Source organism: Somniosus microcephalus, chromosome 8 (assembly GCF_052327205.1).
Source record: "Somniosus microcephalus isolate GS21.2 chromosome 8, FLI_Smic_1.0, whole genome shotgun sequence".
NCBI classification, from domain to species: Eukaryota; Metazoa; Chordata; class Chondrichthyes; order Squaliformes; family Somniosidae; genus Somniosus; species Somniosus microcephalus.
In genome coordinates, this window is record NC_140994.1 from 214,881,764 (window position 1) to 214,901,085 (window position 19,322).

The 19,322-nt window shown below is 45.1% G+C and overlaps 1 protein-coding gene across 4 annotated transcripts in view; it reads left to right on the forward strand.

Moving 5' to 3' along the window:
- The window catches only part of LOC147114096 (follistatin-related protein 5-like), an 825,355-nt gene that overhangs the window by 756,176 nt on the left and 49,857 nt on the right, over window positions 1-19,322 (forward strand). For all 4 annotated transcript variants that reach the window (XM_085995700.1, XM_085995698.1, XM_085995701.1 and 1 more), the window contains exon 10: window positions 919-1,053. In XM_085995700.1, the coding sequence (XP_085851826.1) occupies window positions 919-1,053 (135 nt within the window). The remainder of the gene's footprint in view (window positions 1-918; window positions 1,054-19,322) is intronic.

Here is a 19,322-nt window from a genome sequence, read left to right on the forward strand (position 1 = left end):
TGATATTTAAAGGCATGTCTTCACATTATAAGCTCCTCTTAAAAATGCCTATAAAGAACTATGATAAGCTTGAACATATTTAATTTTTCGCTCTGTGTTGATTTTTTTTTTAAATTATGTGCCAGAAAATCCTGATGGCAATTGAGGGAACTGTTTTAGTGGATTAATGAGTTCAGACAATGTAAGGAGCTGAATTAATATTAATTGACAGCATCATTAAACCAACATGTTTCAGCTTCAGCTATGTGTGCCAGCTCAGTTTCTTTGTATCACTGGCATCAGCAACTCCTCTAAACATATCTGCCAATAATGTCATCAGCACTTGCACTTCAAACAAAAAAAGGGCAGAAATGAAAAAACAAATTAGAAGGATGTTAAAGGTGATTCCAATTCTTTTTTAACTTATTGATATTTAAAAAGGTAATCTGATTGTGAGACTCCCACCTTTAAAGGCAATGCCTCGATTTTAAAATTCTCATCTTTGTTTTCAAATCCCTCCATGCCCTCACCTCTCCCTATCTCTGTAACCTCCTCCAGCCCCACAACCCTCTGAGATCTCCGCACTGCTCCAATTCTGGCCTCTTGCGCATCCCAGGTTTTGATTACTCCACTATTGATGGCAGTGCCTTCAGCTGCATAAGCCCTAAGCTCTGGAAGTTCCTCCCTAAACCTCTCCATCTCTCTCCTCCTCTATGACGCTCCTTAAAACCTACCACTCACCTGCCATATTATGAGGCTTGGTGTCAAACTTTGTTTCATAATCCCTCCTGTGAAGCGCCTTGGGATGCTTTACTATGTAAAAGATGCTATATAAATGCAACTTGTAGTTGTTATGTCTAAATTTCTGAATGGTGACTTTCAATGCAGAATTACTTTGTTTTGTGCATTTTTGTTTGTTTGTGTTCCACGTTTCTATAGCAAATGGAGGTGAAATTCACATTAACAGTGTGCGTTATGAAGACACAGGGGCATATACTTGCATTGCGAAGAATGATGCAGGAGTTGACGAAGATATCTCATCTCTTTTTGTCGAGGATTCAGCTCGAAAGACTCGTATGTCTAAAATGCATTAAACCACTTGTTATTATTGAAATTTCTCCGAAGCTTATTTGGTGCAAGAAAGAGATTGAAATAACACCTATTCTTGATCATATCGAAAGTTACCATGAGGGGACTGAGTGGCACAGTGAGTTAGAACACTATCCTTTCTAGCAGCCTAGACTGACCAGATGAAAGTCTTCTGTCTCTGCCAACTATCTGAAATGAGTTTAGGAAACTTCCTCAGAGAATGAGTCAGTAGCACTAATTGGTATAAATTTAAAGCTGTCAGTCCTAATCAGAGAGAACTTAAGATGGCTGATATAGGAATAGCACAGTGGTATAGGCAGGATTTGTTTTCAGAGCTGTTTAGATATGAGATTGCCAAACCAAACAACACTACTTCAAAAGGTTTGTTTTTCAAATAAGAAATAAGGTTCAGGTAGAAACAATATTACTTCCATTACTCTAACACAGCTAATTAAAAGAAAATAAAGTCTTGTTGGACTGAAGCTCTGTAGCACGGAATCCAAGCTTCTGACTCCATATCCTCTACATCACAGAGAGCACCTATTTCCACCTCCGTAACATTGCCTGCCTCCACCCTGCCTCAGCCCACCTGCTGCTGAAACCCTAATCCATGCTTTTGTCACTCCAGATTATTTAATGCTCTCCTGGCCTCCCTCCCCTCCCGCACCCTCCATAAACTTCTGCTCACTCAGAATTCTGCTGCCCGTATTGTACCTCACACCAGGTCATGCTCACCAATCACCCCATCCTTGCTGACCTACATTGGTTCCCAGTCACCCAACACCTCCAATTTAAAATTCCTGTTTAAGTCACTTAATGGCCATGCAGCTTCCTATCCCTGTAACCTCCTCCACCTCTATAACCCTCCCAGAATGCTCGGGGGGGGTGCGGTGGGGTGGGGTGGGGGGTGGAGTGGGGTGGGGGGGTGGGGTGGTGTGGGGTGGGGTGGGGGGTGTAGTGGGGTGGTGGGGGTGGGGTGAGGTGGGGGGGCGGTGGGGTGGTGGGGGAGGAGGCAGTGGGGTGGGGTGGGGTGGGAGGGGTGGGGTGGGAGGGGTGGGGTGGGTGGGAGCGGGGGGTGTTCTCCCATGTAAAACAGGCGGTCGTCAGTTGAAAATTGAGAGGAGGGACCTCAGCCGCCCCATAGACACCCAAGGCCTGCATTCAATTTTCAGGTAGGTCTGTAAATGAGAGGGCAGCACGCCCACCTGTTTTGGGCGAGAGGCTGCTTACATATGCAAATTGGGGTCTAGCGGTTGTAGGACCCCATTTGCAATTTGAAGGAACAAATGGGTGGAACATTTGCCAGGTGGTGAGCTGCCTAACCAGCAGCCTTGAAAGGGATTACTGGTGGCCGCTCCACAAAACATCCAAAGATTGTTAGGGGGGAATTTTTGTTGGGCCAGAAGGAGCAAGAGTGCTCCTCCTAACTCGGCATAGAAACATAGAAGATAGGAGCAGGAGTAGGCCATTCAGTTCTTCAAGCCTGCTCCACCATTCAATGAGATCATGGCTGATCATCCAAATTCAGTACCCTGTCCCTGCTTTCTCCCCATATCCCATGATCCCTTTAGTCTTAAGAACTATATCTAACTCCTTCTTGAATATATTTAATGAATTGGCCTCAACTGCCTTCTGTGGTAGAGAATCCCACAAGTTCACTGTTGAATCCGTGAATCTTTAGGTAGTGTGTCCTTCAAATAATCCACAGAGACTGCAGAGGAACAATCAACAGGTGTTTACTGGATGAGGGTTGCTCTAAAACTAAACAGTACAGATCCCTACTCAGGGTTATATACAGGTGTGGTCACTGCCGGTACTACAGTATACAGGAGCTGTAAAAAGTAGTTCTCCCCTTAAAGGCACATACACTACAATTCATCCCCTTTTAGATTAACAGTACCATAACATTCATTTAACAATTAACACTTTTAACATACAACATTAACTGAAAATAGTCCATTTATAAATTCAGTCTTTGGGGCAGCTTCCTGATCCTTTCTGGATAGCGCCTTTCCTGAGTGTCTTGCTCTTGGTGCGGAGGCGATTCTGGCCCCCTGTCGTCGGTTGGTTCATCAGCTTCCAATACTACTGTTTCTGGGGTAGATGCTACCTGTATTTCGGGTTCATTACCAGGTACGCGAGACATGGGGTTGACTCGTTCCTGTGACGCTAGGATCTGGTCGACATGGCATCTCACAATGTTCTCCCCAACATTCACTGTGTGCATTAGTGGCCCCTGCCGTGTGCATATCGTTCCTGGTTGCCATTTCTCTGTTCGGTAGTCGCGGGCCAAAACTAGTTGCCCTACATTGAAGCTCCTTGTCGGCTTCTCATTGATGTGCTGGAATTGCTTATTCTCAACATTTCTTCGTACATTTGGTCTGAGCAAATCCAGACGAGATCTCAACCTTCGGTTAAAGAACATCATGGCCGGGGTCTGGTTGGTAACTGCATGTGTCGCATTTCTGTAGGCTAACAGGAAATTGTCCACCTTATGCTGCAGTGGAATGTCGTCATCGCAAATGGCCCTTACGGCCTTTTTAAAGGTTTGTACGAACCTCTCAGCCAATCCATTTGTAGCTGGATGATACAGGGCGGATGTGTAATGCCTTACCCCATTCCTTTTCATAAATTTCCGAAACTCTTCGGACACAAACTGTGATCCGTTATCAGAGCAAATCTGCTCTGGCAAGCCGTTCCTGGCAAATATGGTCCATAGGACTGCAATCGTTTTCTCCGTGGTGGTGGAGGACATTTTGATCACCTCAGGCCATTTTGAGTGCGCATCCACTGCTATTAAGAACATTGAGTCCATGAATGGACCAGCAAAATCAATATGCACCCGTTGCCATGGAGATGAGGGCCACTCCCATGGGTGTAGAGGGGCATGTGGTGGTGCATTTTGGACCTTCTGGCATCCTGAGCAGCTCTTTGTCATGTCCTCGATTTGCTGATCGATCCCCGGCCACCACACATAAGCCCTAGCAAGGCTTTTCATTTTCACCCCTCCCAGATGGCCTTCGTGAAGCTCATTGAGCACTCTCTCCCTTAACTTCGGTGGAATTACCACTCGGGATCCACACATCAAGGTCCCCTGGCATACTGACAGCTGTTCTCTTCTGGATGAGAATGCTGGCAACAGTGAGTCGCCATGTGTTGGCCATCCCTTCACCGTCAAATCATATACCCGAGACAGTGTCGGGTCATTTCGGGTCTCCTTCTCTATATCCGCGTTAGTTACTGGCAAGCGTTCAATTATAGTCGAATAAAATATTTCGACAGGGTCCACTGCTGGTACTTCCTCCGCAGTAGGCAGTGGCAGGCGTGATAGCCCATCAGCATTTCCATGCTGTTTCGTGCCCTTATACTCTATTTCATATTGGTTCGCCCCTAGAAAAAGGGACCATCTTTGTAGCCGTTGCGCAGTCATCACCGGAACGCCGTTCTTTGGATTAAAGATGGAGACAGGTGGTTGGTGGTCAGTCAGCAAGGTGAACTTCTGCCCGTGCAGATAGTGGTTGAACTTTTTCACTCCCCACACTAGGCTGAGGGCCTCCCTGTCAATCTGGCCGTAGTTACGCTCGGCTGAGGTTAGTGACCGAGACGCACAGGCTACTGGCCTCTCCCAGCCGTCCGGGAATTTGTGCGACAGCACCGCTCCAATACCATAGGGTGATGCATCACATGCCAACCGAATTGGTAGTGCTGGGTTGAAATGAGCCAACACCTCTTTTGATGTGATCAATTCTTTGCACTTCTGGAAAGCTCGTTTACATTCGTCATTCCGCTTCCAAGGTACCCCCGTTTGCAGTAGGGTGTTCAGTGGGTGTAGTAACGTAGACAAATTCGGCAAGAACTTATGGTAGTAGTTCACCAGCCCGAGGAACGACCTCAGTTGTGACACATTTTCCGGTGCTGGAGCCTTGACTACTGCCTCAATCTTTTCAGGGGACTTATGTAACCCCTCTTCATCAATAACGTGGCCACAATACGAGATCTGCTTCTGGAAAAACTCGCATTTGTGGCGATTAGCTCGGAGCCCATATTCCTTCAATCTAGTGAGCACCTGCTCCAGGTTGGCGAGGTGATCACTGTCATTTTCGCCCGTGACCAGGATGTCGTCCAAATAACGCTGGGTCCCTGGAATCCCTTGCAGGACTTCATCCATTGCTCTTTGCCAAATAGCCGGAGCTGATGCTACCCCGAACACCAGCCGGTTGTATTGGTAGAGACCTTTGTGAGTGTTGATCGTGAGGTACTGTTTCGAGGCTTCTTCTACCTCCATTTGCAGGTACGCCTGGGCCAGATCAATCTTAGTGAAGCGTTTTCCTCCAGATAGCGAGGCGAAAATATCTTCAATCCTCGGAAGCGGATATTGTACCGTGTGAAGGACTGGTTTCACTGTCACCTTAAAGTCCCCACAGATGCGAATCTTCTTTGGTTCCCCAGGCGTATTACTCAATGACCTCTTCATTACAGGAACGATGGGTGTAGCCCACTCGCTCCAGTCCACTTTGGACAGTACTTCAGAATGTTCCAAACCTTCCAGCTCTGCTTCGACGGCTGGGCGGATCGCATAAGGCACCGGTCTGGCCTTAAAAAACTTTGGGCTTGCATTTTCCTCTATTTTGATCGTCGCTGTTATGCCTTTTAGTGTTTCGAGTCCCTCCTGGAACACTTCTTGTGCGTCAGTTAGCATTTTTGACAGTCGTCCAGGTGTGACGTCGTCATCCTTTTTGGCATCTACTGTCAGTGCTTGTATGGCATGCCAATCTAGCTGTATCTTCCGGATCCATTCACGTCCTAGTAGTGGTGGTCCTCCATCTGGCAATACATATAAGTCCATTGTTGGTGATTCCTTGCCATTGTAACATAAGAACATATAAGAACATAAGAACTAGGAGCAGGAGTAGGCCAATCGGCCCCTCGAGCCTGCTCCGCCATTCAATAAGATCATGGCTGATCTGATCCTAACCGCCAATCTACTATCACAGAACCATCTCCTGAATCTAACAGAATTAGACACATGAAATAGGAGCAGGATCAGGCTACATGGCCCCTGGGCCCGCTCCGCTACCCACAGGGCCATGTCCGATCCAAACCTAGACTCATGTCCAAATTCCTGCCCGCTCCCCGTAACCCTTAATTCCCTTTACTTCTAGGAAACTGTCTATTTCGGTTTTAAATTTATGTAATGATGTAGCTTCTACAGCTTTTTGGGGCAGCATATTCCATGGACCTACCACCCCCTGAGTGAAGTAGTTCCTCCTCATCTCAGTTTTGAAAGAGCAGCCCCTTATTCTAAGACTATGCCCCCTAGTTCTAGTTTCACCCATCATCGGGAACATCCTCCCCGCATCCACCCGATCCAACCCCTTCACAATCTTATATGTTTCAATAAGATCGCCTCTCATTCTTCTGAACTCCAATGAGTAGAGTCCCAATCTACTCAACCTCTTCTCATATGTCCATCCCTTCATCCCCGGGATTAACCGAGTGAACCTTCTTTGTACTGACTCGAGAGCAAGTATGTCTTTTATTAAGTATGGACACCAAAACTGTATGCAGTATTCCAGGTGCGGTCTCACCAATACCTTGTATATCACGTTCACCCTTATTTTTCCTTTGGGGTAGACTTTTTGCCCCGTGTACGTCTTCAAGATAATCTCTGTATCTCTCAAGGGTATATGTGAGAATAGCCGCTTGTAGTCCCTTTGGTTTATGACCGTTAGGGCTGATCCTGTGTCCAATTCCATTTTCACTTGGACTCCGTCTATCTTGAGCGTGACCCAGATAGTTTGGTGATCCTCCATTTTGGTTACATTATGTAGTTTCAGACAACCCAGCTCCTTGCTTCCGGAGTCTGTATCACTTTTCTGTTCGTCTGAACTACTCTCCGTCACCTTATGTACCTTTTTGTACTTCTCCTGTGGCGGTTTCTTGCTGCTGGTTTTCTTTCCCGACCTGCAGACTCTTATTATGTGTCCTACTTTTCCACACTGTCTGCACACTTGGTCCTTGAACCAACAATCCTTATGGTCGTGTGTTGTTCTGCCGCAGCGATAACACTTCACTGCTCCATATGACATTTCATTTGTGCCATATTCTTGCGGTCTCCGTTGTATCTCTGCAGCGGCCCGTGCTGCTGCTTCGTGTGATACTGCCATGTTGAAAGCCTTGTCCAGCGTATGATCCTTTTCTGATAGAAGCCGTTTCTGGGTTCCTTCACTTTGAAGCCCACACACAAACTTGTCCTTAAAGTATCTGCTAGTCCCGTTCCAAACTGGCAGTGTTTCGATAGCTTGCGCAGTTCCGTTAAATACTCAGCATTACTTTCGTCTTTATGCTGGTTCTTTTTGTGAAACTTAAATCTTTCTGCTATCAGCAGCGGTGTGGGGTTTAAGTGGTCCTGTAGGATTGCCACTATGCTTTCAAAATCCTTTTCCACTGGCTTCTCTGGGGTGGCTAGGTTTCGCAGTAAGCCGTACATTTTTGCACCCATGGAATTCAACAATACCAGTGCTTTCCTGGCATCTGGCACTTCATTCGCTTTGCAGTACACCTCTATGCATTCTACATATGTCGCCCAATCTTTGACTTCATTGTCGAACGCTGTGACCCTGACACTCTTCTGCATCCCTGGGTGTGGTTAGACTGGCTAAAAATGGCATCTCCTGCACTGTCTCTTCTTCTCCGCTGGCTCAAAATGGCGTCTCCCGCGCTCTCACTTCTTCTCCGCTGGCTCAAAATGGCATCTCCCGCGCTTCCCTTTCTTCTCCGCTGTGGCCCAAATGGCGTCTCCCGCGCTTTCTTTTCTTCCCCCGCGGACGCTGCTCAGCCCTTGAACACCGGCCGCGCTCTGCGCATTTTCCTGCGCGCTTCTCTCGTTGACGGCGCTTGGTCCTCAACCCCGGCTGCGCCCTGCGCGCTTCACCCTCTCTCGTTGACGCCGCTCGGTCTTCAACCCCGGCAGCGCCCTGTGCGCTTTACCCTCTCTCTTACCCGTCGACGCTGCTTGGCCTTTTTCTGTGCCGTCGGTCGGCTCCCGCCGCCGCTGTGCGGGAAGGGTCTGCGCCGTACCTGCTGCCAGCCCGCTGCGCTGGATCGTCGCGGCTGGAGAGCCAAGCCCAGCTCTCCACAGCCTCCTCTGCCTGCTCAAGTCCTCTCAGGATGGTCGACGCCCGCACTGATGGAATCGGCCTTCTTCTGCAGAGTTGCAGGTAGGTTCGAATCACCTCGTCGCCAATGTTGAATCCGTGAATCTTTAGGTAGTGTGTCCTTCAAATAATCGACAGAGACTGCAGAGGAACAATCAACAGGTGTTTACTGGATGAGGGTTGCTCTAAAACTAAACAGTACAGATCCCTACTCAGGGTTATATACAGGTGTGGTCACTGCTGGTACTACAGTATACAGGAGCTGTAAAAAGTAGTTCTCCCCTTAAAGGCACATACACTACAATTACCACTCTCTGGGTGAAGAAATTCCTCCTCATCTCAGTCCTAAATGGCTTACCCCTTATCCTTAGACTGTGACCCCTGGTTCTGGTCTCACCTGCCATCAGGAACATCCTTCTTGCATCTAGTCTGTCCAGTCCTATTAGAATTTTATAAGCTTCAATGAGATCCCGTCTCTTTCTTCTAAACTCTAGCGAACATAAGCCTAATCGACCCAATCTCTCTTCATAAATCACTCCTGCCATCCCAGGTATCAGTCTGCTGAATCTCCGCTGCACTCCCTCCATGGCAAGAACATCCCTCCTCAGATAAGGCGACCAAAACTGCACACACTACTCAAGGTATGGTCTCACCAAGGCCCTGTACAACTGCAGCAAGACATCCTTGCTCCTGTACTCGAATCCTCTCGCTACGAAGGCCAACATACCATAGTGAACAGTGAGGAGGATAGTGATAGACTTCAAGAGGACATAGACAGGCTCGTGGAATGGGCGGACACGTGGCAGGTGAAAAGTGCGAAGTGATACATTTTAGTAGGAAGAATGAGGAAAGACATATGATTTGCCTTCTTAACTGCCTGCTGCACCTGCATGCTTACCTTCAGCGACTGGTGCACAAGGACACCCAGGTTTCGTTGCACTTCCCCTTTTCCCAATCTATTGCCGTTCAGATAATAATCTGCCTTCCTGTTTTTGCCACCGAAGTGGATAACCTCACATTTATCCACACTATACTGCATCTGTAATGCATTTGTCCAATCACCCAACCTGTCCAAATCATACTGGCGTTTCTCGGCATCCTCCTCACAGCACATACACCCACCCAGCTTTGTGTCGTCAAAAATACTTCGGCCCACTGCTGACCCGATCTCGTTCCCTTCTAAGATTGGCTTCTCCGGCCAGGCCCAACCTGCTGGCCGATGCAGCACAGGAGGTGACTGATTGCACAACTAATGTTTCAGGCAGAAGTCGATAATTTCTCCCTCCAATACTCCAATTCTGGCCTCTTTTCCACACCTCTCTTCACCCCACCACTGGCGGATGTGCCTTCAGCCATCTAAGCCCCACACTCTGGATTTCTCTCCCTTAACCACTCTACCTCTTCAGCTCTCTGTCATAGAAGATAGGAGCAGGAGTAGGTCATTCGGCCCCTCAAGCCTGCTCCGCCATTCAATGAGATCATGGCTGATCATCCAAATTCAGTACCCTGTCCCTGCCTTCTCTCCATATCCCTTGATCCCTTTAGCCTTAAGAAATATATCTAACTCCTTCTTGAATATATTAATGAACTGGCCTCAACTGCCTTCTGTGGTAGAGAATTCCACAGGTTCACCACTCTTTGGGTGAAAAAATTCCTCCTCATCTCTGTCCTAAATGGCTTATCCCTTATCCTTAGACTGTGACCCCTGGTTCTGGACTCCCCGGCCATCGGGAACATCCTTCCTGCATCTAGTCTGTCTAGTCCTGTTAGAATTTTATAAGTTTCAATGAGATCCCCTCTCATTCTTCTAAACTCCAGCGAGTATAAGCCCAATCGACCCAATCTCTCCTCATACGTCATTTCTGCCATCCCAGGTATCAGTCTGGTGAATCTTCGCTGCACTCCCTCCACGGCAAGAACATCCTTCCTCAGATAAGGCGACCAAAACTGCACACAATACTCAAGATGTGGTCTCACCAAGGCCCTGTACAACTGCAGCAAGACATCCTTGTTCCTGTACTCGAACCCTCTCGCTACGAAGGCCAACATACCATTTGCCTTCTTAACCACCTGCTGCACTTGCATGCTTACCTTCAGCGACTGGTGCACAAGGACACCCAGGTCTCGTTGCACTTCCCCTTCTCCCAATCTATTGCCGTTCAGATAATAATCTGCCTTCCTGTTTTTGACACCAAAGTGGATAACCTCGCATTTATCCACGTTATATTGCATCTGCCATGCTTCTGCCCAACCATCCAACCTGTCCAAATCAAACTGAAATTTCTCGGCATCCTCCTCACAGCACACATGCCTACCCAGCTTTGTGTCGTCTGCAAAGTTGGAGATATTACATCTAGTTCCCTCATCTAGATCATTAATATATATTGTGAATAGCTGGGGTCCAAGGACCGATCCCTGCAGTACCCCACAAGTCACTGCCTGCCACTCGGAGAAAGACCCGTTTATTCCAACTCTTTGCTTTCTGTCTGCCAACCAGTTCTCTATCCAAGTCAATACCTTGCCCCCAATCCCATGTGCCTTAACTTTACACGCTAATCTCTTATGCGGGATCTTATCGAAAGCCTCCTGAAAGTCCAAATATACCACATCCACTGGTTCTCCCTTATCTATTCTACCAGTTACATCCTCAAAAAATTCCTGTAGTTTAGTCAAGCACGATTTACCTTTTGTAAATCCATGTTGACTTTGTCCGATCCTGTCACTGATTTCCAAGTGCTCTGCTATTACATCTTTTATAATGGACTCCAGCATTTTCCCCACTACCGATGTCAGGCTTCTAATTCCCCATTTTCTCTCTACCATCTTTTTTGAATAGTGGGGTAACATTAGCTACCTTCCAATCCATGGGTACTGTTCCAGAGTATATCGAATCCTCCTTTAAGACCCTGCTTAAAATCCACCTCTTTGACCAAGCCCTTCCTAAAGCCTCCTCCTTTGGCTCAGCATCCTTTTTTCTCTGATTATGCCTTTGTGAAGTGCCTTGCAACATTTTTCTACATTGAAGGTGCTATATAAATGCATGTCGTTGTTATTGTTAAAATGGAAGACCCAGTCGGGTCAACACTCATCCAACTGGGCAGGTGCTGCATCCACCTCTTGCCAGTTCTGCAGAAGGATCCAAAATAAGGAAGCTAACCATTTTCTAATTAAATGAAGAATCCAGAAAGAGAAAATTCTAACCTCGTAATTAAAATAAAGTGCCAGTTGTGTTTTTATGTATTGAGTCATCGCTTTGTATATTGCTTTGTGTTCTTGCTGCCTGTTATGCCTGAAGGCTTTTCATTTAATTTTAGCTGCGGTAGAATTTAAATTAAGAGTGTTTTATGAGATGTGTTATTATATGCCTTACAGCTTCCACGTGGTCTATTGAGGTAGTCATTCGTTGCCACACCCTTAATTTTATCTGAACAAAAATTTTTCCATCGCAGAATTTTTAGGCAGTTGCTAGGAGGATGTCATTGATTGTGTATCAGCTTTATTTAATCAATAACCCTTAATAGTGGTTGGAGAGTGTAGCAGGTTTTTGATGATTCTCACTTTTAAACGTTTTGATGAGTGGCAAATAAGTTGATTACATTCAACAGGTCAGATTTAAAAAGTCCATTATCTGGTAATACTGCAAATATCTTTTAACGGGACACTGTCACTGCCGCCTCAGATAGAGAAGTCACACATTTTTTTCATAAATACTTTTGTAACAGGGACTGCATATTGCAGCTGCACAATAACACTTTCATGATACAGTGATCCATCTTAATTATATTTATGCATTGTACCATGTGTTTTGTAAACAAACAAAACATTTCTTCTGGAAGTACAGCCTTAAAAACAATCATCAGGGTCACCTTTATTTTTTTAAATCGAAGTATTATCTTTAAAGGAGAATACCTGGGGACTTTCAATCTAAAGATTTCCTCCATGTTAAAAAGAAACCTTAAAAAAATTCTGCAATTTTCTACCCAGAGAGGAGGAGTCCCCCATTTTCTTCATGGGAGCACTGCCCACTGGGGATCACCATGGCAGCTCAAATCCTAGCCTATACTAAATTACATCAGAGCACTGGGATTTGTACATAGAACTCAGAGGATGCCAATCCTCACATAACATATTGACAGTTAGCCACAGAATGACCTGCCCTATATGTCACCTGATTGGGTCTCTTCACCAGGAAAACACTGATGTGGTAGCTCAACAACAACAACTTGTATTTATATAGTGCCTTTAACGTAGTAAAACATCAACAGGAGCATTATAAGACAAAAAATTTGACACCGAGCCACATAAGGATAAATTATGGCAGATGACCAAAAGCTTGGTCAAAGAGGTAGGTTTTAAGGAACGTCTTAAAGGAGGAAAGAGAGCTAGAGAGACAGAGATTTTTAGGCAGGGAATTCCAGAGCTTAGGGCCTAAGCAGCTGAAGGCACAGCCACCAAAGGCTGAGTGATTATAATCAGGGATGTTCAAGAGGGCAGAATTAAGAAGAGCGCAGATATCACAGGTGGTTGTGGGGCTGGAGGAGATTACAGAGATAAGGAGGGGTGAGGCCATGGAGGGATTTGAAAACAAGGATGAGAATTTTGAAATCGAGGTGTTGCTTAACCGGGAGTCAATTTAGGTCAGCGAGCACAGGAGTGATGGGCAAACGGGACTTGGTGCAAGTTAGGACACGGGCAGCTGAGTTTTGAATGACCTCAAGTTTATGTAGGGTAGAATATGGGAGGCCAGCCAGGAGTGCATTGGAATAGTCAAGTCTAGAGCTAACAAAGGCATGGATGAGGGTTTCAGCAGCAGATGAGCTGAGGCAAGGGAGGAGTTGGACGATTTTACAGAGGTGGAAATAGGCGGTCTTTGTTATGCCACGGATATGTGGTAGGAAGCTCATTTCAGGGTCAAATATGACACCAGGGTTGCGAACAGTGTGGTTCAGCCTCAGAGAGATGTTAGGGAGAGGGATGGAGTCAGTGGCTAGGGAACAGAGTTTGTGGTGGGAACCAAAAACAATGGCTTCAGTCTTCCCAATATTTAATTGGAGAAAATTTCTGCTCTTCCAGAACTGGATGTCGGACAAGCGGTCTGACAAGTTAGAGACCGTGGAGGGGTCAAGAGAAGAGGCAGTGAGGTAGAGCTGGGTGTCGTCAGCGTACATGTGGAAACTGTCACTGTGTTTTCGGATGATGCCGCCAAGGGGCAGCATGTAGATGAGAAATAGGAGGGGGCCAAGGATAGATCCTTGGGGAACACCAGAGCAAACGATGTGGGAGCAGGAAGAGAAGCCATTGCAGGTGAATAGATAGATAAGAATGGAACCAGGCGAGTGCAGTCCCACCCAGCTGGACAACGGTGGAGAGGCACTGGAGAAAGATGGAGTGGTCAACCGTGTCAGGGGTGATGGATGAACGGGACTTGGTGCATGTTAGGATACGGGCAGCCGAGTTTTGGATGACCACAAGTTTACGTAGGGTAGAACGTGGGAGGCCAGCCAGACAAGTCAAGAAGGACGAGGAGGGATAGTTTACCTTTGTCACAATCACAAAGGATTTGTGACTTTGATGAGAGCCGTTTCGGTAGTGTGGCAGGGGCGGAAACCTGATTGGAGCAATTCAAACATGGAGTTGCTGGAAAGATGGGCATGGATTTTGGAGGTGAAAACACGTTCAAGGACTTTGGAGAGGAAAGGGATTTTGGAGATGGGCAGTAGTTTGCAGGGATGGAGGGGTCAAGGGTTGGTTTTTTGAGGAGAGGGGTGATGACGGCAGATTTGAGGGAGAGGTGGACAGTACAGGAGAGAGAACCGTTAACAATGTCAGCTAACATAGGAGCCAGAAAAGGAAGTTGGGTGGTCAGCAGTTTGGTGGGAATAGGATCAAGGTCGCATGGACAAGATGAGCACAGAGAGGTCATGAGGGGAGATCAGAGAAACTGGAGAAAGATGTGAGTTCAGGGCTAGGGCAGTGGGGAACCTTAGAGGAAGTTTGGCCCAGTGGGCTTGGGGAAGGAAGGGAAGTGGCAGAGGAAGCTCAATAGATGGCCTCAATCTTAGAGACAAAGATTTCCATGAGCTCCTCACACTTGGTGTCAGAGGTGAGAGTGGAGGAGACAGGGGAGAGGGGTTTAAAAAGATGGTTAGCAGTAGAGAATAGAAGCCGTGTTTTATCTTTGTATTCCAGAATGATTCTGGAACAGTGAGCAATTTTGGCAGACGAGAGCAGGACCCGATAATGCTTTATATGGTCCAGCCAGATCCGGTGGTGAATGGCTAAATCAGTTGTCCGCCATATCCGTTCAAGTCTGTGTCCCTTGGACTTAGGTGAGCGAAGATGAGGGCTGTACCAGGTGGAACGGCCAGGGTGAGAGAGAGTAATTGTTTTAATAGGGACTAGGGCATCAAAGGTGGTGGTGAGGGTGTGGTTGAGCAGATCGGTAGCTGCAGAAATGTCGTGTTGAACGGAGGGCCAAAGGCCGGACAGTTGGGATTTCATAAGTGCAGTTGTAAGAGAGTTGGGAGAGAGTTATTTCCAGGGGTGGACACAGAAGGAAATAGAGTTGTGGGGGTGCGGGGGGAAGGGGTGTGGCGGGAGAGTGATACGAGGAAGTGGTCAGAGATGGCTTTACCTGCAATTGATGCGATGGGAGCAGCGAGGCCACGAGAGATGGCGAAGTCGAGGGGCTGGCCGTGAATATGGGTTGCCAGTAAACTACTTCCTAGCTAAGAAAAAAAGAATTACTTCCTTGTAGGCTAGGGACAATATCAACAATTTTTGCGTTTCAGTGTTAAACTGTAAATACTTCATATTTCCTGCTCTTTTTAATCATCAGGTTTAGAATAGTTATGGAAAAGGACGAGGAACAATCAAACGTGAAAATACTCAACTGGAGGAGGGCTAAATTCAACGAGTTGGAAGGGAATCTGGCCCAGGTGGATTGGAATCAAAGATTAACAGTTAAAACAGTAAATGAGCAACGGGGAGCCTTCAAAGAGGAGATCGTTCAGGTGCAGACTAGACACATTCCCACGAGGGGGAAAGGAAGAGCTCCCTGGATGGCTAAAGATATAGAGATTAAAATGAAACAGAAACAGGAAACTTATGATAAATGTCAGGCTTATAATACAGTCGAGAACCAGGTTGAATACAGAAAGTACAGAGGAGAATTGAAAAAGGAAATTAGAGGGGCAAAGCGTGTTTATGAAAATAGATTAGCAGGTAACATAAAAAGGAACATAAAAGTATTTTATAAACATATAAATTATTAAAAGGGCAGTCAAAGGAAGGGTGAGGTCTATTAGGAACCAAAAATGAGATTTTCTAGTGGAGGCAGAGGGCATAGCTGAGGTACTAAATGAGTACTTTGCATCTGTCTTCACTAAAGACGAGGATGCTGCCAATGTCACAGTAAAGGAGGAGGTAGTAGCGAAATTGGATAAAAATAGATAAAGAGAAAGTACTTAAAAGGTTGGCAGCACTCTAAGTAGAAAAGTCACCCAGTCCGAATGGGATGCATCCTAGGTTGCTGAGGGAAGTAAGGGAGGAGACAGTGGAGGCACTGGCCACAATTTTCCAATCCTCCTTAGATATGGGAGTGGTGCCAGAGGACTGGAGGATTGCAAATGTTACACCCCTGTTCAAAAAAAGGGGAGAGGGACAACCCCGGCAACTATAGGCCAGTAAGCCTAACATCGGTGGTGGGGAAACTTTTAGAGACAATAATCTGAGACAAAATGAATTGTCACTCAGAAAAATAATAATAAATGACAGCCAGCATGGATTTTCTAAAGGATAATCATGCTTGACTGATTTGATTGAGTTCTTTGATGAAGCAATAGAGAGGGTTGATGAGGGTAGTACGGTTGATGTTGTGTATATGGACTTTCAAAAGGCGTTTGATAAAGTACCACATAATTGACTTATTAGCAAAATTGAAGCCCATGGGATTAAAGCGGCAGTGGCAGTATGGATACGAAATTGGCAAAGGGACAGAAAGCAGAGAGTAGTGGTGGACGGTTGTTTTTTTGCAATGGAGGAAAGTATACAGTGATGTCCCCAAAGGTCATTCCGTCAGTTTTGGCTGAATTTCAGCCTAGGTTCCAGAGTGACAGGGCAGTGTGCATCACCCAGTTCCCACCTCTTTTTCATTTTTGTGAATATTTTCTTGCTTGCTCCACATCCTTAAAAGGGCACCATTTTCATGAAAACGTGTTTCGCAAACTTTAAGAAAAAAGGACCAGAGAGAACTGTGCATCATTTTCTTCATCATATCATCACACATAAGTGACAAAATAATGGCCCTGAATTTGCGGTCAGAGGCTTCCCGCGAGAAAATGCCTCCGATCCACAAATAAAATCCGCGCCTACCTGGTGGTCTGGGAGGCACGGAGACTCGCGGTCCTGGGCCTCTCTGGGTACCTGGGCAAGCGCCCTTGGGATCACGTGGGCTGGTGCAACGAATAAAAGAAGGGAATCCAAATTCATGCTTATGGGGATTCCATATGTACAGAAACCCCATAAGTATGAATGAAATACCCCAAAAAATACCTCTACACTTCAAATAAAAAAAAGAATCACATATTTAAAATTAATTAAAATGCCATTTTATTAAATATTTAAAACAAAAATATATCTTGAAAAATAAATTTACATGTTTTAAAGGGGCTAAAATAAACTTACCTTATTGCAAGGTTTTTAAATGTATAAATTATTGATAATTTTATTTTTCCGATTTTAAAACTCTTACGCTGGTAAAAGCAGGCTATACGTAAGAATTACCAGCCATAAGAATTTCACGGAAATCGCTGGGCAGAACTCTCCGCCCACGAATGCCCTTTTCTCGGGGATGCGGATTCTTGACAGATCGCAAGTTCCGGATTTTAGCGCATGCCTAAGCCCAGAACTTGCGTGGCCCTTACGGGCACGTACACACCCATGAGACCGCAAATTATGGCCCAATATGTTTTGATATGATTTTTTAAAAATTTGTTTATGGGGATGTGGGCGCCACTGGCAAGGCCAGCATTTATTGCCCATTCCTAATTGCCCTTGAGATATACGCCATCATGGCTTATAGGTACAAACAAGAAAAGATTTTCAGGAAGATGATGCCCCTTTTGTTAAAAAATGATTATTTTTGTTTCCCTGTGTATCCCAAGACAATTACTTAAAACCTGCTGTGTGATGCCATATGGGAGTTTCCTTTCCATATAATTTCCCCACAGTCTGATAACTCTGCAATCATAAAACTCTGATGCAGATTGACAACAGCTCCAATAATCTAAAGGCATGCCTCAAACTCCAGGGCAGCATTTTCATCAATGACTGGCTGAACATTTCATTCCTAATAAAATCAAAAGAAAATAACGAACCAAAGTCAATTAACTGTAGCTTTATGACAACTTCGCGTTAATACTATGAACACTTGAGAATGATTTAAAATGCTTTAATATCACTGAAGTTTTGAATAATTCAATAGTCGACCTTGAAACCCTGAAATGAGGTTACAACCTTTAAATCACCCTCTTCTTCCTTTTATTTTTTTTGTAACCTATATTAGAAAGTTCATGGGTAGTTTCTAGAAAGCTCATGGGTAATTTCTGGTCCCCATCGTTTCCACGGCAACGGCTGACTTCTGATTCAGCAGTAATCTAAACTTCAGTTTGGCAATTACCAGCAGTTTAAGAAGGAAGCAAAGTCTAGGGAGAATACTTTTGTTCCAAAAACTCTGACTGATAGAAATATATATGGTACAGTAGTGTATTTGTCAAACTTGTTGCCTCAGAGAGACCTACCATTTGGGCTCTCCTGCTTGCCTTAGCTGCTCTATGACAAATTTTACAGGTAGGACCGTGTGCATCCCAGGGCAACTCCAGTCACACTTCTATTGTGGTCTGAGAGTTGATCTGGAGCTGTGTGACCCCAGGAAATCCATAATCGCTAAGTGTGCAGCAATACCCAACTGGTAATATGCAGCATGCTCCTTTCATAATAATTATAATTAAAGTACAACTCAACAAATACGCTTCCCCTTTAATTATCTTTGTTAAACAATTGTTTAAACACATTGGTTACATATGAAATGGAATTAAATAATTAAAAATTATAAAAATTCACTAATTATTTGTAATGGTCTGATATTTAGACGAGGTCCCGATGATGCAACCTGATGGCTGAGGCATTAAACAGTATACTCTTTGAAACCTAATTTTCACACTGAAGTTAATGAATCCATTTGCATTGGCCAACTATTATCTAGAACCATTCGTCTTCACTGCCTGAAGACATCTTACATGGTTTAGAATTTTAGTGCAGAGATTATTGCAGTCTGTGCAAGATGCTTTTTCTGTTTTCCTCTGAGGCCGTGTTCAAATGTATATTAGAGTGACTCATTTTTATTGAAATTATTTATATGGAATCACATTTTCAAATCGATTTATAGGGTCACACAAGGTATTGGAGCATCAACTTGTGCGATTAAAGAGTAGTGAGACATAACTTTATGCATATGATTACCCACACAGTTGGGTTACCCACCTTAGCCATACTGCTGTGGAAAGGCCACACACTTCGCTACAGGTTGTGAAGAAGGAAAAATAAGAGGGCAAGTCACCCAGGCTATTCTTGTACACCTCCGAGTGACCAGTTACATAACAATATTGATACAGGCCCAGGAGTAGGTTCCCTACCTTCTTGCCTGTAGTTAGTGCATAACCCAGGAAGATCAAGGAATGGGAAGACAATAAAACCTGCAAATTAAAAGAAAATAACTGACAGATTAACTATAAAATATTGTGCGGAAGTGCTACAGAGCATAAGAGCACTTTATAAATCATAATGGCATAAAATCATACTGTTATATATCAATTGACTTAAAACACATCAAATACAATCTTTTGCATGATATTTTACAGTAACAGCTTGTATAAAAATAAAATATTGGCCAATCACAAGGGCTACCATGACATATAAAGGTAGATTACATAGTGTAAATTGCTTTAAATGTACTTTTCAAAGATGGTGGTGTATGTAGTAGAGCATCACTGCAGGGCAGAAGGCCGTGTAAAGTTTAATTCCCCCACTTCAATGAGT